Consider the following 23415-nt stretch of genomic DNA (forward strand, 5'->3'; position numbering starts at 1 on the left):
GCAGGAGCCCTCACCTGATATACATGGGGGTGGGGGTGGCACAGGACACAGTACCACAAATGTACCAGCCAAAGCCTCAGGACAGCCAGAACGCAGGTGGTGACCCTGCCATCACCACTCACTGGCCGGCAATGAGCACAGGGACACACACTTCTGTGGCAGGCCACAAATACTTCTCAACTGCTGTTAGAGGTCAGGAGGGTGGGGATGAGGAACTAGTCCGGAATCTGAAGCACAAGTGGTAGTCTCTATAAGGAGCTTCCCCCAACTGCAATCACAGGTTTAGAGATGAAAAATCTATGACCAAAAAATTTAAAATCCCTAATGCTTTACTGATTCTAAGCATGTCATATTGTAAGGCAGCTCTTGCTCTTTCGAATGTTTAATAATCTGCCACTATCTACTCTCTCTGACCCTGGGCTAGAGGGGGCCTACACTGGTCATGGCCTCCCAGCAGGTGCACTTAGCCACCTCTAATCTCACCTGGGAAGGTAGATCAAGACATTCTCTGCCATGCTTGTCTGGTAGAGACCCTTAGGCACCTAGCAAAGAAAGAGACAAGCCAAAGGTGGCCTGTCCCAATGGCTTTCCTCAAATGGTCTGACTGAACTGGGGCAGTGATCTATGGCAGCTACACAGGCAACCATGTGACAATCAATTTGATACCTTAAATCCACCTGAAAGGACTGGCAGCCTGCCATCTTGGGGTGACTTGGAATTCTCAATCTGCCTGAGGGCTATACTGAAGGAGGACAGAGCTGAGCAGAGACTGAGGACAGCTGCCCATTCCCCACATGGCCTTAAGGGCAGGGCCTACACTTTGAAGAACACCTATGGAGAAAGAGAGCTAATTAAAGCTCTAAGTAGCAAATACAAAATATCTCAGAGGTGGGAGGTTAAGAACCAGTAAAAACTCTTCCCTCTTCCTTTGAGAACTGAACCCCAACATTCTTATATTCCTCTTTGGGTACTTCAAAACCACCCTGAGTAACCCAATCACAATATTACTGCTTTGGAGGAATTTTCTTACCGTCAGGAACCTCATCTGGCCTCTTCCTCTTCTCATACACAACAATGATCACCACAAGGATTATGATTTCAGCCAAAATTCCCAAGAAAGGCCAGAGTGGGGCCAGGTGACTCCGTACCCTGAGGACTGTGACAATGGAGGCAGTGCCAATAAGGTTGGTTGCGTTACATTCATACTCGCCCGGGTCTTCTGTGATCTGGAGATTCGTAATACTCAGCTCAGTGTAATTCTCCTTGTTGATAATGAAGAAGCGACCAGAGGAATTGACAATGTCCTGCAGAAGTGGGGACACACAAAGGCCAAGTAGATAAGCCAGTGCTTGAGAGAGGGTGATGCTGTCTCCACTATTACTAAGATGCTGGCTGCTATGAGACAGCGGTGTTTGGGTTTTGTCTTTGTTCAAAGCATTTTGAACACTCCATTGATAAGTGCCCTTCAATGTCAATCTACAAAACAATAAATCAACAAACTTCGGACAGAAATACGGCACACACCCCTCCCCCTGCTTTGCCACCACTGGTCCCTCTGGACTTCTGCCTCTTAAGTGCAAGGAGGACTACAGTCTGATGACCCTGAAAAGACCAATGAGCCAATGAATGCGACTTCCAACATCAGGTGAGAAAGCAAAGCAGGAGGAGGATGAGGAAGGAGGGCAGGACCTCTCCCCCACCAAACAACTGAAGACCTCATCCTTGGTGAATCTAAACTTCTTTGACAAACAGTGCTAAGACTTTAAGACTTGCTCTGAAGTGGGGAAAATCCCTAACTTCTCTTTCCCTTCAGACCTATAGTATTAATGAAAGGAAAGGTTATTTTAATCAACAAATACCTACCAGTGTACACTACACATTTCATATCCCCCTGAAAGGAAGGTGAGATGGACAGGGAAAGATGTGATACAAAAGACGTTGGCTTCAATGGGGAAGAAGTATATGGGGTGCTACAGGGCACAGAGGCAGCAGCCAATGCAGGAAGTCAGAGTAGGGCTGACATCTAACGTCTGCATAAGAATATAAAGGAGGAGAGCCTGTGGAGCAAACTGGAGCACTCCCCGCAAAGGACACCGAATGTGTGCAATGAGGGATCACAGTGCACAGTCAGGGGTTTGGGTGCAGCCCCAATCTCAGGGCACACCAGCAGGTGAAGACAGGCCTGTGTGTTTCCACCCTGCAACAACTACAAAAGAAACAACATAGAATATTATCCCCTAAATGACTCTACTAATCCTATCTGTATTTGAGTGTGGGTAAGGCTGAAGTGCAGAAATCACAGCTTTTAAAAGCTAAAGTGAAATTCCAAAGTCTGTCCTTCAGAAGATGAAAATACCCACTAAATCATTTCAACCTGCTTTGGCAAAAGCTTGGCCCTTCTTCCCAGGGCCCAGTAGAGAGATGGGCATTTCCTGACTAGCACCTCAGAAAAACCATTGTCTTGTTGATCATTCATGGGCCTGTCTTGAAAAGACTCAACTCAAATCTTCTGCTGCCCACTCCTGACTTCCTTTCCAACTGGCCTCTGAAGTCCAGCCATTAATGCCCATGTGGAATTGCTATAAATATTTCAATGATTACTATCAAGAGGTCATGGAAAGGGAATAACAGGACTTGAAATTTAAAAAACAAAACTAAATTGGATCAGGCCTCTGGGTTACTACATAACTTTCCCAAAGGAGCTGGACTAGATGATCTTACTGGTTCAGAAGACTGACACAGAGGGTATGAAAGAGGATGAAGTTGGGCACATGGGCCTAAGGATAGGAGGAATGTACCACATCCCTCTGCTAGAAAGGGAAATGGGTTAGAAATCACAGAATCAGAGAGCATTTGTAAGCTAAGGCACCAACTATCCAAACATTATCAGAATCATCCCACAGGTTGGAAAAGAGATTCTCCTTACCTTTTCTGAAGCAGGTGTCATCAAATTACCAGTGTTTAGACTTTGTTTCAGTATCCTCAGGTTGCCCCAATTCCTTACCAGTATTTTTTGAGTTCTTTGAATATATGCACAGTTGTCCTCAGGCACTTGTTTTCCTCAACAATAAGATAGGTACTCTAGTGAACTAGACTAACAGTAAACTTTATTTATTCATTTTTTTGGTACCGGGGATCCAACTTGGGACCTTGTGCTTACAAGGTGACACCACTGAGCTAAATCCTAGCCCCAGAATAACAGTAAACTTTAACACATTGCCAACATCTTTATCTACCAATGGTACAAGCCTGACTGTCCAATTGGGCAGCTTATGCCACAGGTAGTACAAAACAGGTCTAATTACTTTTATCAGTCTTTTTACTAATAAAATAAAAAGGTGCCCAATGGGACAGTCATAGCACTGGTGGATCAATCCACTCAGCAATGAGACATATGAATCACAACCTCTTTGTGACTGTTTTAAAGGTTAGGCTTATCTTTTTCTGCGTTGTATCCCTAACCCAACAGACAGCTTTGACAAATCATGTAGATAGTCCATGTTGGATACACACAGTCCTCCAGAAGCATGGAGGTGTGGCATGGGGTTGGACTCATTACCCTATTCTGACCTGAAATACTCTTTATCAAAGCTGAATGAATATGAGGGTGTGCCAAAGGCCAATAGGTACGGCCTTTGTATCCTTTGTGTAAATCATACCCCACTCTAGATAGACTAGCCCAAGCCATGCACACATCCAAGATATAGCTGTTACAGCAACTGGTTCAGATGTCTGGACCTCCCTAGGAAAAACTCTAGCAACCAGAGAGACCCAGGCATAGAGACCCAGGGCTCCTCCTACTCACCACGAGCATACCATTCTCCTTCTTGCGCCATATCCACTCTGGGTGAGGGTAGCCAACTGACTTGCAGTACATCATGGCATCCTGCCCTTCATTCTTGTTCTCACTCCGTTTATGGCCAGTGATATCAGGAGCAGCTATGACAGAGTTCAACACAGTTACCACAGTAATCTACTTTGAACAGGATGCAAAGGCCCTACCTATTGGCCTTCGGCACACCCCCATATTCATTCAGCTTTGCTAAAGAGCATTTCAGGTCAGAATAGAGTAATGAGGCCAACCCCATGCCACACCTCCACGCCCCAAAGCAGTGAAGCAGGTATCAGGATTATTCACGTATGACATTTTGCTAATGTAGGTGATTCTCCGCCTGGAAAAGACACAGCAGCCCAACTGTCCTAAGTTATACTCTCCTGAATCACTTAGCGGTTTACCCCGAGCATCACTCGGGCAGTGTGATTATGTACTATCCTGAGCATCGCTTGGGCAGGTTTCATTTCAACCAGTCAATTCCTGTATTGAATAAACTTGATAAAATTGTTTTCTTTATATTTCCTGTTACCTTATAAAACTTGATAAATATATACAATTTTGGGTCATCTTGTATTTACATAATTGTACTGATAAGTGGTTAAAGAAAATGCAAACAAAAGTCATTATCATATCTTCTCCCCATCCAATTTTTTTCTTAAAATACGTGGACTAACAACTACAGATGTCCTATGTCATATTCCCTTAAGAGAACAGGAGACCAAATATGTAAATATGTCAATACATAAAACCAAGTCCTACTACAAGGCATGTAAAAACAATGATGGCTTAAAAAGCCTACTTGTTGACATCAATGACCACAGCTCTCTCGGGAAAGAGGGACCCAGCCAGTTGGGCTTCATAAGGGGAAAGGAATGAACAGGAAATTTAGCTAGTGTCTCAAAAATCTTTTGTTAGATTAAGAATCTGACTTGAAGGCCAGGGATTTAGCGGCATCGCACTTGCCTCGAAAGCACAAGGTCCTGAGTTCAACTGCTGGTACCAAAAAAGACTTGAACAACACCTGATTTGCAACAATCTCAATGAATCCAATCTTGGAAGAATTTCCACACGTGCCAGAGACTACTGTGTCTTCTCTAATTTTAGGGATCACTTAGGAAGAAATAAATAGCAGCTATAATTTAAAAATTAGATCAGTTTCAAAGATCCAAGGAGCATGAGATGGGCTCTTTCAATATAACCTTTTATTATAACTATATTTTAAATTAATGCCTGATCAGTTACTTAAAAGCAGTGAAATTCAAAGTAGGCCAGAAATCACTGTGCTGGCCAAGATGAGGAAAATAATCAATAGACTTTGGTCCAAACTCCAGCTTTGCTGGCTCTCTGATTCTATATTCATTATCAAATGGGGATAATTATCAACCTTGCCTGTCTCCCAGTGTTCTTGAAGATACATAAATGTCAAAATACTCACTTTGAAACTGCAAACTCCAGTTGAATTGTACTAAATCATGCATAGCCCATGTATTACCCCCGCCCCATATTACTTTTGACTAGCTTGGCTTTTCTTGTCTTAGAAACAATCCAAAATCCTATTTTTCACAGACTATGCTACTGAGGTCCAACTTGCTTCTGTACTCAACTTCCAGGGATACCTGGTTAGGAATGAAGCAGGAAGACCTCCAGCTTGCTCCTGTAATCAATCAGTCACTGCCAAACTGAGGCCCACTCAGCACCAACTCAGTATGGAATGTTTTCTAGCCTGGAAGTTATAAAGAAACATTTTGTTTTTCCAGTCAAAATTATTTACCACCAAGGAAGTAGTCAGGCTGGCTCTATCTCTCCTAAGCCAAACTTTCCACAGCCACTTTTCAAGCCTACTGTTCACCATTCTTCAGAGCTGTCTATAGTCAAAACATATTAAAGAGTAAGCTCTATCACTATACCATAACCAAAACACCATCATGGCAAGGCCAGGAGACACTGTGCAGAAGAACAGGAAAACTACCCCATGCTGATTCATTTGCTGAGCAACTCCTACAGGGCAGGTGCATCACAGAGGAGTCAAGAAAGGCCTTTCTGATGAAGTGTACTTTAGCATAGTTGTGAAGAAAATAAGGTAGGTCACAATATGTGCAGGAAGAACACTCTGGAGAGATAAGCAAAGGCCTTGAGGTTCTTGTGTGGTTGTTATATGAGAAGCAGTGAAGAGGAGTTTGGTTGGAACACAGTAAGGAAGACAGTAGAATTAAGACCAACTGGGGATCCAAATCAGTCAGGACTTTGTAGGTCACTGGAACAACTCTGGCATTTATAAAATGAGTCTGCCAGGAGCCACTGGTGACAGTACTGAGTCTGGTTTTAACTACACGAACAGGTGGTCACTTGTGTAATCCATATAGGAGAGGGGGTCTGCACAGGGGCACAGAGATCCTGGACATATTTTGTAGGTTAATACAAAATTAATACAGCTGTTAATGAACTTGGATGTAGGACATGAGAGAAAAAGGAATCATGGATGACTCTGAGGTTTTGGCCTAAGTAACTGCCAAGAGTGGACTTGCCAGTTACTGAGATAAAGAATACTGCAGAAAACTCTTAACTAATAGGCAGCTGAGTATCAAGTCTGATGCTCAGGGATATGGGCTTGGGTTGAGACAGAATTTTCAGAAATCAGTTTGCATGTGGTATATTTTCCCATTTTCATTCTCCTTTGCCCCTAAAAGAACACCCACTCTGGGCCAGTTATTTGAGAAATGCCATTAGCACTGTGCATTCGATACTATCAGCTTTTGCTTTGGGGACTTGTCCTCAAACCGGTCACTGCCTACAAAACTGCAAGTTTAGTTGGCATATACAGTTCCACAGCCTCTACTGGTCACTATTCTGCAAGGAAATGGGCTGAAAAGGTCAGAAATAGGAAAGGGGAAGGGCTGGTATTAACCCAGTTTCACAAATTGGAAGACCGAAGTTTGGAAAAGTTATTTAACATCTAAAATTATACTATTAGTAAATGGTAAAACTGTAATCCAATTCAAGGCTATCTAACTCCAGAGATCATGCATACACCGTGTATCTTCTTCCTAAGAAAAAAAATTAAAAAAAAAAATCAAACAAGAACACATAATTTTTAAAATACAATATGCATTATTGTAACTATACAACAGACTACCCACTTGTAGATGTATAGGACTCCCTGGGCCTGAGGGGGCTAGTTTACCTAACAGAGTTAATGCCACATACAATAATGTAAAAAACACAACTTTGGACTTAAAGCCAGAGAAATCTGGACCATCTGAGGCTCTACTTCACATTCACTGGGTAATCTAGGGCTGGTTCTTTAAAATCTTGGAGTGTCAGTATTTACTTTAGTAAAATAGGAATAAGACTCACATAATTGCCAGAAGTCTTGTGAGGATTAAATGATACTTTTGTACTATTCTACACAAGGTTAGAGATCAAGGTCTGAAATAAACACCTAAACAGCCAGTCAGGGAAAGGAAAAAGAGATGCTGATTATCATATGATATGCTGTCCTCCCATCTGCTGATACTACTATAAACAGGACTCTTATTTTTGCTCTAGTAAAGTTTAACCAGGTCAGATACTGACAAATTATAAATTGGTGGCTCTTATTCGTGACTCACCTTGTACAACAGGCTTGCCATTTAACAAGGGACTGCTTAACCTGGTTCTACTGTCTAGAAACAGTTGTGAGGAGTCTGACTAAGCTTCCATATCATGAAAGAAACACAGCACAAATTCTTTCCTTCCCTTCCCCTGGGAGGGGGGCACGGCTGAGCCACAAGAATAAGGAGAAGAAAGCAACCAAAGGACCCTTAGAAGAATTCACCTGGGAACAGACTCATTTTGTGGCCTTGTCAGTTTCACACTCCAGGCACATTAATGACATTCTTCTAGCATCCTAATGAAGAGCCATGCAGGGTCCCTAAAGAGTCTTAGCTACCCAACAGCACTTGACCCAATTTTATTATCTGGATAGTCTGGGCCTTTGGCTGAGGACAAATGCCTGCCTTTCAGTGGCACCTGCTGCCTGACTGACCTGCACTCAGAGCAGTGTCCACTTCTTCACTAGGTCTACACAGACTGCCTGTTTAGTGCTCGCTTTTCAAAGCAAACTTACAACCTGGCAACTCATTTTAAAACCCTATCATTTAAGGTTGTCCACAAGTTGGCTGTTTCCAAGTAAACGCTCTAATTTTGCAGTCTTTTTTGCTTCCTTTATGCAACCTTTCTAACCCCGGGACATCTTATCTTTGCTATAGGCAAAATAAAGACTTGACTAAAGGCAGAGGAAGAACTTAAGGTTTACTGCTAGTCAAGGGCTAAGCCCCAGAACGACTATGAGGCTGGTCTGGATGGAAACAAAATGAGGCTTTTGGCTCAACAAGCCTTCTCCACACAGAGGCACATTCTCTTGGTTGTGGAGGCTGACAGCAATCTAGGACTATCACTGCAATCTGTAGGTGAGACCACTGAGAAAGTGTGGACATTTCCTCTCAGTGTTCTCAAGGGTGGCTGCACATTATAATCAAGTGACGGGCTTTTTCAGCATCTAGTTACCCAGGCCACACATCAGATGAATTTAGCAAAAGCTCCAACCTATCTTCTGCTCCAGCATTGGAAGCCAGGGACTACAAGCAGGGACTGTCCCCAAGAGAGGAAAATGGGTGGGCAAAGGTATGAGCTAGCAATAACAACAACATAGAATCAAGAATTATAGACCCTACCAAGTTAGCATCTGTGTATGATGGGTAACTGGAATTCTCAGACGCTAAGAGGTTCAAAAACTATATTGACTCCACTGCCTGCCTCGCAAGCGCAAGAACCCGAGTTCAATCCCCAGTACCCACCCCCCAAAAAAGGATATTGACCAAGAATCTTCTTTGAAAATTTTGCTGATTTACTACAGCCAACAGAAAAATTAAAGAGTAGAGACATAATTATATGAAAGATTTGATGGTTACAACTAATTAAGCATGATGTCTAAAATTGTTACATATAAAGTAATAAACCTAAATGCAAAACAGATCTGTAAGCTATATCTAAAATTTTCAGTTTACATAGTTTTAAACTGTCAAAGTACATACCAAATATTCAATGTACTGGACAAATACTGTTTTATTTTTGCATATAATGTTACAGATAAAGATACATATTGTTAGGCCAAATGTATGTCAGATAAAAGTGCTCTGTCACTATGGGCACAAGTACTGAAAAGACATTTGGAAATGGTACAGTTCTGTTTCCTGTAAAAGGAAAAAACTAACAAATTCGTAATGTTAATTCTGATAATGTTAAGGAGAAAATTTCCAAAGCACTGGTTAGAGGGGTGGACATGCTGAAATACTAAATTGGGAGAACCAATAATTACTGCATCAGATGATCATTCATATTAGTCAATTTGTCATTGAGTTGTGGACAAAAATAGACTATATACATTCTAAGTTTCTGGAATTGGAAACAAGTGAAAAACCAAGGAAAAGTAGCCAAAGAAAAATATCAAGGAAATGTTAAAATTTGCATAGAAGATACTGACAGAGGTAAAGGTGACTTATACCTGTAAACTGTTAAATTCACAATTAATAAAGTCCAAATTGGGCTGGGGATTTAGCTCAGTGGTTCTGCCACCTGCCTCACAAGCACAAGGTCCTGAGTTTGATCCCCAGTACCAAATAAATAGAGTAAGTCCAAATTGAGTAAAAAAAAAAAAAAAAATCAGTCTCTGACTCAAGATACATTTGTATAAAACAAAAGTTAATGGGTTTAAAGGTAATAGAAACTCACAGGTCAGAGAAATTGAGAGTAACATTTTTATTAGGCAGAAATAAGGATATTATAAGAAATTTCACATTTAAGATTGTGGCATTCATATATAAGATTTTTGTTCAATATCTTGATGTGGGTGGTATTACTGTTGTAAACAGATATATGTGTATTTTTAAACACATTTAAAATTAGTGATTTTATGTACTTAAAAATCACTGAGTAGCCAGACGTGGTGGTGCATGTCTGTAATCCCAGCACTCGGGAGGCTGAGGCAGGAGGATTGCTGTGAGTTCCGGACCAGCCTGGGCTACATGGTGAGTTCCAGGTCAGTCTCAACTATATAGTGAGACCCTGTCTCAAAAAAAAAAAAAAAACCAAAACAAAACAAATTACTGAGTAACCCTTCAATTAAAAAGCATACATGTTAAAAACAAACAAACAAAAAACCAAGAATACACATAGCAAAAGGGGAGGTGGGGTACGGCCTGGAGATGTAGCTCAGTTTGAAGGTCCCCTGTTCAAACCCCCCTACTGCAAGATAACAACAGAATTTATCCTGTGCAGTTATGAAGACTGAAGAAGGACCAAACAGTGCCTACAGTAGTAAGTGTAATGTTAGCTATTCTTGTTATCACTACGGAAGGTGGTCTGTTAAGAAATAGCAAGAAATATCTGTAAACATGCTGTTGCCCAGACTCTAAAAGTGCTGCACAAATGTGAGATGTGTATTGTTCCTCTCTCAGTGATATTCATCATCCCCACAGTCCACCTCAGCTGGTCTAGACTCTTTAAGACATGTCGTCTGTACAGCATTTGTACAACAGCAAATAGAATCAAAGCAAACCCTTTTCTAGAAATCCTAACATTTAGTCCTAAAAAAACATGAAAATGCAAAGAAAACTAGTAACTGGGAGGGGAAAAACAAGACCAATATGACTTTTGTTGCCACAAACTCATTAGAAATACCTAGTAAGCACAGAGAGATGGCTCTGACAAGTCCATAGCTCCATACCTTTCTGAATGGGCTGCACCTCACGCAATAGGCATTTTTCAAAAATGGCAATAAAAAATAACTACTTATGTGCTGTATTAAACGAATGGAGAAATGAGAATAGGGCTTGGAAATCATGAGAGAAAATTTTACTTTTTACTTTGTAAATTAAATAGAAATATTAAGTTTCTTTTATGAGCATATATTTTAATGTCATAAAAGGAAGGAAGAGGAAGACAGAGGGAATAAAGGGCAGAAGGCTGAAGAATACAATACAGGGTTAGACATTTTCAACATCTACTAATTCACACATCCCCTACAAGGTATAGAGTCTGGAAGCCACCACCTCTGAAATGTCAAGAAGTGAGGGAGGCAGATCCCAGAAAAGCCAGGCTTCAGACTGTTTCCTTTGTCCTGACCAGCCTGGCTCTGCTTTCACCACCACACAAGGTCAATGCCAAATACCTGAGAAACATAAACCTTAAGAGTAATCCCAATTTCCTGCATGCCTCATTCCTGTCCTTTAAAAAAAAGTGGAGGAACTGGGGATTTGGGATTTGGCTCAGTGGTTTCGCCACCTGCCTCGCAAGCACAAGGGCCCATTTGATCCCTGGTATTAAAAAAAAAGTGGAACAAAACTTACTTCAGATGCAAGATCATCACTACTACAGGTAGATACATAGTGCCCGGTTCCTGACTAAGCTGAGTCCTTCACTCTCCACAGTGCTGAGCCCAAACAACTCCCTTGCTATGTTCTGAAAGCCAGGAAAAGCCAGATGGGGAGGAAATGGGCTGAATTCAGAGTAAGTGCCAAAGAACTATCTTTTTGCTATGAAGTACTGGCTCAGCAAAAGCCATAAAGCAAGAAGATTCTCAGGGACTCCTTTCAGTAAAGAGGTCAATATATCTCTTCTGTCAAGTACAATCACCTCATACTCATTACTCTCCCAATCACTGTAGCTATAAAAAGATAACTAACTCCACCCTGGAGGCTCTGAGGGAATAAAACGAGAGTATGTATGACAGTGGTTTGAGAGTTAACACACACTTCACTCTAAATGTAAGGCAAGTTTTCTACCCAACCACAATTAAAAGCTAGCTTAGAATATTGTCCTGGGAATGTGCAAACCTTTTCAACTTATGCAGAAAAGGCCCAATGTTCATAGCCTTTACCAGACTCAAAGATCCAGAACCTGAAAGACCAGGACATTAAGCTTTCAGTCCAGGTGTTAGGGGAAAAGAAGAGGAAGAAATTCCATATGAATTTCCCTGACAGAAAATGCACTATATACATCCAACATAGTCACAAAATATGCATTAGGATTGCATAAAATATAATTTGAATACTTCTTTAAGCCAGGATACCAGCACCTGCTCCACCTTTCCCCAGGGCTGTGACACCCTAGAAGTGCAACAGAGCAGGCAGCACCTTGAGTATGGCACCATGGAAGATGCCACTCAAGCTCTAACTTCCATCTGAAAATCAGAAGCACTGCTTTGCCTACAACTGCCTATTCTCTGCCCCTTTCCACTACTGTTTCATATGTGAAGGTGAAAACTGATGACTCTGGGGCTGAACTCTACCTTCTATAGCAGCCAAACCAATGAAAAAAACCTCTTGCTTCCACTCTTAGAAAGGATTACCTCCCAACCCATAAGGATCACAGTCAGCCAAGACTTGCAGCTGTGTGCAGTAATTATTCATTCCCTGGGCATGAGAGAGAGCACCAGCTGGACATATCACTCTCCCTCCTTCACCGTCCTGTCTGCTCCTTGGACTCTGCCAACAGCTCAGCCCAGACGCTGCAGGGCCTCAAGTTTCCTATGTGGAAGCCTCCACACAGCTCAGCTCACCTAAGTGGAGGAGGCCTCTGCCATCCTGAAGAAAACATTTTCCTCTCATCCTCATGTTGCACAAATGTGACATTCTTCAAAACCAGAAAGGCCGCTAGATGTCTCCAAGAAAAGCCACTGAGGAAGTTAGGCTCTGGCCTGTGTGACCTGTAAGCACTGTGATTCCACTCCCTACCCCACCCCGGGCATTCAGAGTTAAATCTGGCAGCCCAAAGAGGCACCAGCTGTCCCTTCCTCCACTCACAAATTACAGTGAGATCACAAAGATATTTCATTTCTTACCATATGATGGAAACTCTGAAAGTGACTAAGCCTTTCTTCAAATTTTGTTTTATTAGCTGGGTTAGCCTATAACCACTGAGCTACGTCACCCAGCCCAAATCGGGATTTTTAATCCTCCAACTATTTTAAGGAAACCTGAATACCTGTTAAATAGGTTCTTTTTCCTAAATCTGTCCATCCAGTTTCTTGAGATGATACTATGGATGTAAAGAAGAAATGTGTGTCCTTCCTAAGCAAATGAAAAACAATGAAAAATTTAAACCTCATCTCTTCAGTCTGACTTCAAACAGAAGCCCTGCCTCCCCCGGTCACATTATGACAGTGGGAACAACAACAGACAGGGAGTCAAGACTTGGGCTCTATGGTAGCTCTGCCATTAGCTCATGGCAGAATACACAGCTGGTGGTTTCCTTCTCTGTCTTAGCTGCTTCCTGTGAATACCATGGGAAAGCTGACATGAATAATGTTAAGTAACTCTTAATTTTTATAATTTTCCCTTCTTAAAACTTTCCACTATAGCCTCACTTCTAAGATGAAAACCCATAGGTTTTCTATTAAATTTCTTATGAATTACCCACAAACAGTTTATATTCACCTTGCATGCTGTACTTTACTCAATCCTACCAACCCACTAAGACCCATGTTATAACGTGTAAAGCACTGATCTAAGAGTTTTTACATGAGGTTGGGCCATATGAGTTGCCAATTTTTAATAATGTCTGAATTGCAAAAACTGCTCTGTATAGTCCAACCCACTATATATATAAGCTTACTTAAGCCTTCTATCAAACTCATGAGGTAAAACACTATGATATCCTCATTTTACAAACAAGAAAGCAGAAGCATAGAGAAGCTAGAAACCTGCCTATGTCACGCAGCTAGGATATGATGGGGTTGAGATTTAAACCCAGGCAGCCCGGCTCCTGAATCTGGTCCTAACCATAACATTACATTACATCTCAAAATGGAAACAGTAAGAGCTTGACGACTTAATCCAGACCGAGGAGATATCTTAGCAGGAATGAGAGGCTAACCCACAATTTCTGCCAGTTTGTACCTTTTACTTCAATGGTGGCATTTGCTTTAGGCGCGCTGAAAAAATGATATACACAGTGGTATTCGCCTGAATCCTCAGCTCTCGGCTTATTAATCCTGCAGAGATGAGAAGAAAAACAAAGTGAGGTAACTTGAGTATGGTGAAAATATACAGCAAAAGGAAACTCAAAGGGAGCATCAGGGAGGGACCTTGTTCTACAAATCCTACTCCTTAACTCAAATGACCTGTTCCTAACTAAAAGTAAAAACTTCCCTCTGTGCATCCAAAACATTAATGACTTACGGACAACAGGAACACAGAGAAGGAATGACTCATGGCCATAATATTAACATGCTCTAGTCTATTAGGAGGAAAAAACTGCAAAAATAAGTAATCAAAATGAAGGCCATACCAAGTATTACAATTTTTACTCAGATCTACTGGATGGAGCCATCACTAAAAACGTCTTGCCTCATAGTTTAGTCAGATAAGAACAGGAAAAAAAATAGCCTTTTCTGAGCCTTCCTAAAGACCTAAATACTTAGTATCATGCCCTTTGGTAAGTTTCTCACTAACGGGATCCAGGCATACTTGTTTTTTCTTTTTATTTTTTTAAAGCAAGCAGCCAAATCTGACAACAGAGCATCAGCCACAGAGATGCAGCTTAAGAAAGAAAGGCCTTACTTATCATAAACGCCAATGCCCTTCCAGATCTGGCCCCTGCCTCCTCTCCTTAGACTCATCCATGCATTGTCCAGCTCTGTTAGGCTCTCTTCAATGTGTCAAGCTTGTTCCTAAGCCAGATCCTCACAAAAGATTTTTCTTTACACAAAATATTCTTCCCATCATTCTTAGCCTACTAGCTCCTTTGCCATCAGGTCTGGGCTTCCCTGTCACTCTCCTTTCCACCCTCCATTATCCTTCTTTCTCACACAATTCTGATTCTTCAGTGTGTCCATCACAACATGCAGTTACATATGTATGTATGTGACTGCTTGATTCACGTTCACTTCCTAATGGACCAACTTCCGTGTGGGTAGATCCTATTTAATTGGTGCAGTTAGAAACCCAGCACCTACCTGTGTGCCTGCAGTACAGTGGGAAATCAATAAACAAATGACTAAATGAACACATTCAGAATGAAGAATTGTTCAGAGATCCAGACCAATTTAAGCAGAGTAAAAGGAAGGACATACGATATGCAGTGTGACCCTAACAGCACCTCCTCTCAATCTCACAAGAAATCAAAAAACAAGCCTTTTTGCCTCTGAGGGGCAACTTCACACCACCTCAGCACACTCTGGTGTATAAACACACCAAATGTGCAGAAAGGCTAGTGAGTAATTACAGAAAATAGAAAATCAGTAGCTTCCAGATTAGGTATAAATATTTAGATAGGGTTAGACTCCTGCTCTGTTGCTTATCAGTCAAAATATGAGACTTGTTATGATCCAATCTCTATTGTACTAATATCTAATAAAAAAAAACGAATCTCATCCACTAACTGGCTCAAGCATGTACCTAGCTTACTGTTCATTATGGGGGAAAAAAAAAAGCACAGGTTAAGAGACTGAATGAGACAGACTATCTGGGGAAAGAGAAAGGGGAAAAAGAGAGTAAAGAGACTGAAAATTACCAAATAGAAAAATTTTTGAACTATTACACACTGCAAACAGAGAGGGAGAGATACAGAGCTAGGTGTTGACATGAATGACTCATTATGGATGAAGTGAGGCATAACCCACCCCAAGCCTGTCTTGGCATGTCCACAGCAACATATTCTTCTGTTTTATTTTGTTTTTTGAGCTATGTAGCCCAGGCTGCCATCAAAGTTGTGGCAATCCTCCTACCTCAGCCTCCCAAGTGCTAGGATTACAGGCATGCGCTACCATGCCCAGCTGCAGCATAATATTCTAATAGGAACAGTCAAGATGTCTTCTCAATTTGACACAAACACCTTATCTTAAAAACTAACGTGCTCCCAATAGGCATAGACAGAGACCAGCTGCTCTTCATAACAAGTATTTCAGTGTGTTGGAGGAACCCTATTTAGGGCCCAGACTGACTCTAAATTCCCCTAGATAAGGGTGGGGGGGCACCATATCCACCCTAGCTTGAGGCCACACCCATGGGCTCAGGATCTTCACACACCATTCCCTTCAATTAGACACTGGGAAGGAAATGAAACACACAGAATCCCTACAAGCTAGGCAGATGCAGGTTTCTGAACGTGGCTCTATAAATGAGTAGCCCAAGAGACTCCTAAATTGTTATTCCACAAATGCGGAATCTCTGAAAAACTCTTAAGAGATGCAGAGTATCACAGGATAAACAAAACCATGAAAAAAGAAGAGGCATAAAGCCATGAAGCTTTACCTCAAAGCTTTGTGGACAACAGTGCAAGACCCCCTATACCCCAATATCACTGGATGTCTGCTACCTTGAAACAAGTACTATTTTTTAAATTATCTATGTAAAATCTGATAAGCAGACTAGGATTACCTTTTGTCTACTAACATCTCTGATTAATCCTTTCCAAACTATGAGGATATAGCTGAGGCCATATCTCCACTTTGATATCAGAAGAAACTACAGTGGAGATAGTTAATTAACTTGCCACTAAGTGGTACTGGTACAGCAGCAGGGAAAAAAATTCTGTAGAAAGTCAGAAGATTGAGAACTTTGCTTTGGCTCTAAAACTTAGCAGATAAGGTACCTGGTCTTCAAACCAGTCAAAAGTTATTCTTTGGGGCTTAGTTTTTTCACCTAAAGAAAGAGAAACAAAATCTATGAACCCCTGTGGCTCGCCTGAAGGGTGTCAAAGTTCTCAAAGCTGTAAACACTGTAGATGCCCTTGCTACTGCTGGGTACACAGGGTCTCCTGGCCTCAGTCCAGGGCTCTCTCTGCACTCTATCAACCTGCCAAGCAGGATTAGCTGATCCTTTTCCAGACTGGTTTCCAAATAGAAAGTCTGAAAAATGAGGTGCTGTGTGTTCCAGATATTCCAAAAAGCACCAGCTGTTTGGGTGCGTAGTAACTAAGGCCTACAAACATTCCTCATTCTTCAGTGGTTATTTCCAGGTAACCTTCCTCATTCCAGATCCTGGGCCTGCTGGGCCTGATAAGGCTCCTAAAAGGTAACTCAGTAGGTGCCCACTTCACTCTGATCCCTTCAAGCACTAGAGTGAGTCAGAGGCCTGCATTCTACTGATGACCCTACCAGTGACTCTCATGGCTACCTGGAGTAAGGCACTCCCTTCTACCCAGTCTTTTACCACAGGGAGATTACTGATGGTTCTCAACCTAGCTACTTGCTAGAATGATCTCAAGAGTTTTTTATAGATTCCTGGACCTCACTTCAGAGATACTGAATTAACTATGCAGATGAGGACCAAATATATCTCATGTCAAAGTTCATAGTTTGGTATAGTTCAGTTCCCAGAAATAAAGAGTTCACAGTGCATTTTTAAAGAAACATTCTTAGATTCATCTTTTCAACATGCACATGACAACTCCCAGTAAATCCTGAAATGCATTGGTAAGACCTTAAAAAAGTTGAGGATACATCATTACAGTGGTCATAATTTTGTTAACAGTTCAATTCACTGTAATAAATATTCATAATATGTCTTTTTTATTCTGAGATAGGGTCTTATTATGTAGTTCAGGCTGGCCTTGAACTCAGCAATCCTCCTGCCTCAGCCTCCTGAGTGCTGGGTTTACAGGCATGCACTACCATGCCCTGGGGCCTATCTTTTAGATAACATTCTCAAATTCATCATTTCAACATGTAGATGCAAACAAACTCCTGACAATATGAAACAGGAACATCAAAGTCATTTCATCTCCGCTCCTTCCCATTCCCAGGAGCTGCCAGCCCCGCTCACCTGTATTCCATGTTGCTGGCATTCTTACGAGTGGCAGTCAGTTCTACCCCATTCTTTGTCCAGTAGCTGAATGTAAGGGTATGAGAGCTGGAGGTGAGGTTACACTGCAGGGTGATGGGGCCAGGGCTTTCCTTTATAATGACCTCTTCACTGGTGACAATCTTTGGCTCTGTAATAAGAGTGCATAATGACAGGGGGCCACAGCTTTCCAGCATCTGCAGCCCTGGCCTGACTTGGGTGGGGTAGGAGGGGAAGACTAGAAGAGGGAGGGCAGACAGGACTACATGAGGACTTTCACTTTATCACTTTGGAGGAGTCAAGAAAGGAAAAACAATGATTATAAGCAAATGACCACTAGCGCAGACAACAGCCTGAAGACCAGTTGGCCTAGATGTGAAAGAATGGGAATATTACAGGTGCTCGGACTGGCAACAAACCGTTTATAATTTTGAATACCACCTTTTTATGATATATGAACCACCAACCAATTCAGCTTCAATTATAAAACCAGGCTCCACCTTCCAATTTTAAAGACAAAGGCATTATTGCTTAAAACTAATAAACTCCCTATGGAGTCACTGGGCCTTGAAATACTAATAGGTATAATTAGATACATGTGTGTTGTTTCCTACATTTAAATCTGTTAAACCTATGGCAAATGATCCATAGCTGTTTATGCAGAAAATTCCAGATCCTAAAAGCAAACTTCCCACTGGAACTCTTCATTTTCTGAACACTGAGGAGAAAAAATTCCATTAGTTATTCTCTCTGGCCCATATTTATTTCCAATTTTTTCCGAGTTGCACTTCACATTCCATTTTAAGATAATACAATTATATGAGAGTGCAGTATGTCTAGGTATTATAGGCTCCTAGAATTTTGGAGCTGCAAGGTCCTTAGAACTTACTGAACCCCGGCCCCCCTTTTAAGGGCTTAAGAAATAAAATGAGTTGTGCAGGCCATAATTATTATTAGTGGCAAAACTGGGCTTAGAAACCCATTTTGACTGAATTCTCTCTCTACCCCTACCCCCATGCCAAAATACCCCCACCCCAACCTTCCACCCTACAACAAGGTGTGTACTTCACTTTCTGGTTCTATCCCGGGCTTAGATAACATAGGATCACCAGTTTATCTTCAAAAGTATCCTATGAGTCAAATATAACACACTGATAAGAAAAATTTTAAGTAAGTTAAACTGTACCATTCATGGAAATTTATCTTTAAAGCATTTTGAAATATTCATTGCTATATTAGTTAGAACATGTCTGTTTATTCCTTGTTTTTTCATTTGTCTTTAATCCTTTCCCATGCTTAGTTCTTTTTCTACTTTTGATCAAACATTTTCAGGTGAATTCTAAACTAAGCATCTTTTTCCATCCACAATAAGAAATACTTATTCTTTTTCCTCTTAATTCTTTCTCTAAAACACATAACTGATTTATTTCTCCTTACCTGACTCCTACATCTGTGCAGCAACTTCCCCTTACCACTTTATGCAGGGTGGTTCTGACTGAATTGGTGAAGACAGGACTGTCTCCCTTCATTGGAATTCATGTTGTTCAGGAGGGTAAAAGGATGCAGAAGTCATGGGCTACTTGGAAAATGTAGTGACTTAAGGTCCTCCTGGCCAATAGCATTTCAAACTTGTGATAAAGCAAATCCTTATATTTTCTCAACTAACAGATTTATTCTGATTTCCAATTCTGGCAAAAGGATAGAGGTTATCTTCCATTCAGCACTGGTCCTTATCAGTAACATTAAACAGAGTTTCTATGTACAGATAATGGAGGCATAGCAGCCACTATGACAAAAGCAGATGCATGTAAACATGTTAGCGCAGTGGTGTCCCATGGTTTCCAAGACACACTGGACAGAAGCCAAATCCCTGGGCTTTAAGAAGTCGAGCAGAACAGCTGCAAACCCTGCAATGGAAGGCGCACACACACCATCAGCAGAAAGCATCACAATTCCAAGAAAAATCAAAACCAAGCAAAAACAAAAGAGAAAAAGATAGAACCAGTACTCCACAAAATAGAAATTAAAAAATATCAAGGCAACATTAAAACCCAAACACACTTTTAGGTTTTTACTAAATTTTTATTATCCAATTTCACTGTCCCACTTGGGACTGTTCTTCCTCTCAGACTGCACCGAGAAAGGGTGAACTCTGAGAACGAGGCCAAGAGTTTCCAGATGTTTACATACAAGGAGGCCAAAGTAAATGCTACTCTTACCTGTGGTGATGCAAATGCCCACTGAAGCTCAGGGAGATTAAGAAGTTGATGAAACCAACCTGGTAGACTTTCTGCCAAGAAATCTTGGAAGGCAAAGGATAGCACTTTTCCCCTTAAGTGTTAAAGATCCAGAAGAGTCAGCTGGGAGCAAGTAGATAATGTAACAGGTTTAAATATGATTCTGTAACACAGGAGGGTTGCGGGGTGCCCTTCCTCCTGTGACTGCTGTATATGGAAGCCAGTGCTAGACTGTGCTCCTCTGGCCATGGTGCCATATCTGCATTCTGCACCAGGATGAAGGTGGGGATTTTACTGCTAGGGCTGAGTGCTGCCCAAAGTCCAAGACTGAGGAACATTTAGGAGAGGCTCAAACATTGTTACTTGCCACTGACTCCTGTTTAGAAGCACTGGCTAGGAGACTCTTACCCTAGCCATCGTGCACATGTGAAGAACATGCTTTGGCCAGCGAGATTCACTCACTAAGCACATTTTTCTTTTTGCCTTACATTACTCAAAGCTCTGAGAGAAGTATTACCAGGAGGTCATTTTTAGAAGACTTTAACCTCCCCATAGAAACAATATCTCTGGGAATGCCTGAGACCATAAAACAATTCAGTTAAAGTTAATTTAGGATATTTTAAAACAAAAAAAAAAAGCACCAACAGCCTGGCTCTCCAAAATCACTAACTTGGATTAAAGTGGAATAGATAAGTCTGGGGAGACTGACTAGCCAGGTTTGATTCAACCACATGCAAACACCCTTAAATTGGGAAGTGCATTTCTAAATCAATTGGGAGATGCTATATACTCAGGATTGATAGGCAGGCACTCCCAAAGCCTTGTTTTTCTAGCTTTCATGGCCTTTCTAAGATGTAAATCAGGCCTTGGAAGGAAATTAGCAAATGCCCAGCCCAGGCCATGCCTATAAACTTCTGCAGACATTTGTGGCCATTTGGGTAATTCTGCTTTTTTAAGGAAAGGAGCAAGGGGGCAGGAGAAGGAGGCGTGCAAGGGAAAAAAATTGTTAAAAAAAGAAAAGAAAAGAAAAATCGCTGGGTTAATGTTCCCCATTTTCACACAGACAAGGTTTTCTTTTCCCCTTCACAGAAGCAGGTTCTCTGAGTCAACAGTGCCAACTGCAGCAGATTTTCCGGTCTCTCCTCTCAAGCTTTTCTTTTGTGGCCCACCCCCTCATTGGTTACAAAGATCAGGCACTAATTCACTATTTTTCATTTACGTATATAGATTCAAAGCCCAAATCATTTTACCTCCTGTGTTATTACCAAATTCCTCATAAAAATAGTTTTACTACTTTTACTCACTGTCTAAATCAATCGGTTCTTTAAGACAGAAGTGGCTATAGGTCTTACTGAGCCCTTGAACATAATGTGAAAAACGTAAAGGCGTCTATTAAATAGGAATTCTTCCTCAGCTATAACCAGGTCTAATGCAGGGCTGGAATTCTTCCTGGCCAGGAGCATTGGTTCTGTGGTGACTTCCCCCTCCTTCCTACCAAAGTCAGTCACTTTCCAGAAAGAGAAGTAGGCTCCAAAGCTGCTGTGTCAGATGTCTCCTTGTTCCCACTGCAAAAGATGAAGAGGATTTCAACCCAGCTGTTCACTCAGAGGAACAAGGAACAAGGTTTGAACTTCATTTCCTCCTTTTTCAAAAACAAAGGACAGCTAGTGTGAATGGCAGCCAAACTACTTCGGGAGTTACCATCTTCTGGAATGAGGGTTCCTGTGCCAAGTTCCTCATCAAAGCCAAACTATCTGTCAACAGGAATCAGGTGAAACTCTGTTAAAAAGACTTTGAGACAGTGTGATAGGGTTTTAAAAATATATTATTTTGCCTACCATTCTGAGCAGCTGAAGTGGGAAGATTTCAAGTTTGAGCCAGTCGTGGGCAACCTTGCAAGACCCTGTCTCAAAATGAAAATTGGGCTGGGGATGCAGCTCAGGGAAAGGTCATGGATTCAATCCCCAGTACTGGGGGTGCAGGTGGGGGAATATATATTATAATATGCAGATTGCAGCTGTTGTCACCTAATACTGAATGGTAAGGTATATAAAGACAAATCTCAGGAGACTGAATAGGGAGGCCCAGAGAGGAGGTCTCTCCCTGCAGTGGAGGGCTGCTGTCAGAGAAACATGCCACTGCTTTAGAAAAGAAAAAGAGCCAGAACTATGGAATATCCAAGCTTACATGCCACCCAACAATCAAAACACATCACCACACTGCACCCAAGGCAACATTCCCATCACAAAACAGTGGGACACCAAGTTACGGTGAGGGAAGAGGCTGGGCAGACACAAACTTAAAACCATAGAGGTGAAGGCAGCTATTCAGAGCTTCAAACAGATAAACACACAATATAAAAGTAGTTAGATTGGGGAGAAAAACAAAAATAGGCACCAAGGAAGAAATCAGGAAAAGGATAGCAGGAAACCTACTACAAAATTAAAGGAGAGGGAAATAAACAATTTCAACACTACCCTCATTTTGACTGCCTGGTTTTTTGTTTTGTTTTGTTTTATTTTTTTCAAAAAAAAATTTGTAACGTTCCCAGTTTTCCCTCCCCACCTCTTCCCAGCGCAGATGATTTTGGACAATCACGGATTCCTCAAGTTCTTTGTTCCTGAGGAGAAAGACACAGAGGAGGGTTGGGGGACAAGGGAGGCAGAGAGGACAGCAAAGAGAAGTCGCCACAGATGTTTTCATACACTACAACCAGAAGGGTCGTGGGTTTGAAAAACGAAGACAAGGGGTGGGGTGAGCGATCATACTGGGGAAAAGGGAAAGGAAGCAGAGGGAAGGGTCATTGGGCCACCTCTATGACTACAGTACTACTACTGTAGGGTGCTGGACTCACTCTGAAGGACGCTTATGGTGGCCTGGGCTCGAATCCATGTTATAGAAGGGTTTTGCCTCAAGTCATTCCTCTTGGGGTCGTTGCTGGCCCTGCACTCGTAAGTCCCAGAGTCCTCCAAGGTGAGCCGGGTTATTCTCAGCACACTCACGCCGTTTGACCCGTAGGCGGTGTTTACGGTGACACGGCGCTTCCGAGCACCGTCCCACAGCTGTCTGAAAGACTCTGCCCGGTTGACTTCTGCGTACCACCACTGGATCTCTGGCGTGGGGCTCCCGACCACGTCACAGTACAGCTCAAAGGCGTCCCCCGTGAGCTTAGTTTCTGACATGGGCGACTTGACAAACCCAGCTAGAGGGAGGGGGAGCAGGAATGCAGTGAAAGGCCAACCAGAAAAAAAAAAAAGTCAAAAGGGGTCAAACCCAGCTAGAGGGAGGGGGAGCAGGAATGCAGTGAAAGGCCAACCAGAAAAAAAAAAAAAGAATCAACAGGTGTTAATAGTAATTTAAAAGAAAAGAAAAGAAAAGAAAAAAGCAAATGAGTTGCAAAGAACAAAAAAGGATTCATTTTTAAACCATAAGGAGACAGTAATAGCAATTCATACAAGCCTTTAGAAGAAGAACCACCCTGGGAAGCTTATGAAGCAAAGGCAGGCCACTGCAAGCTGGGGCA

General features: G+C 41.8%; 1 protein-coding gene across 2 annotated transcripts in view; it reads right to left on the reverse strand.

The window, feature by feature from the left end:
- Window positions 1-23108, reverse strand: part of Nptn (neuroplastin) — a 32082-nt gene extending 8974 nt beyond the window's left edge. For both annotated transcript variants that reach the window (XR_780798.3, XM_010627072.3), the window contains exons 1-5: window positions 22747-23108; window positions 17638-17806; window positions 13771-13865; window positions 3806-3939; window positions 1031-1304 (exon numbers count right to left, since the gene is read on the reverse strand). Coding sequence is in view for 1 of the 2 variants with exons in the window: in XM_010627072.3 (XP_010625374.1) it covers window positions 1031-1304; window positions 3806-3939; window positions 13771-13865; window positions 17638-17806; window positions 22747-23074 (1000 nt within the window). In the remaining variant the exon portion in view is untranslated. The remainder of the gene's footprint in view (window positions 1-1030; window positions 1305-3805; window positions 3940-13770; window positions 13866-17637; window positions 17807-22746) is intronic.
- Window positions 23109-23415: the final 307 nt, after the last annotated feature.

Source organism: Fukomys damarensis, unplaced genomic scaffold (genome assembly GCF_012274545.1).
Source record: "Fukomys damarensis isolate Sample0158 unplaced genomic scaffold, DMR_v1.0_HiC HiC_scaffold_25, whole genome shotgun sequence".
NCBI classification, from domain to species: domain Eukaryota; kingdom Metazoa; phylum Chordata; class Mammalia; order Rodentia; family Bathyergidae; genus Fukomys; species Fukomys damarensis.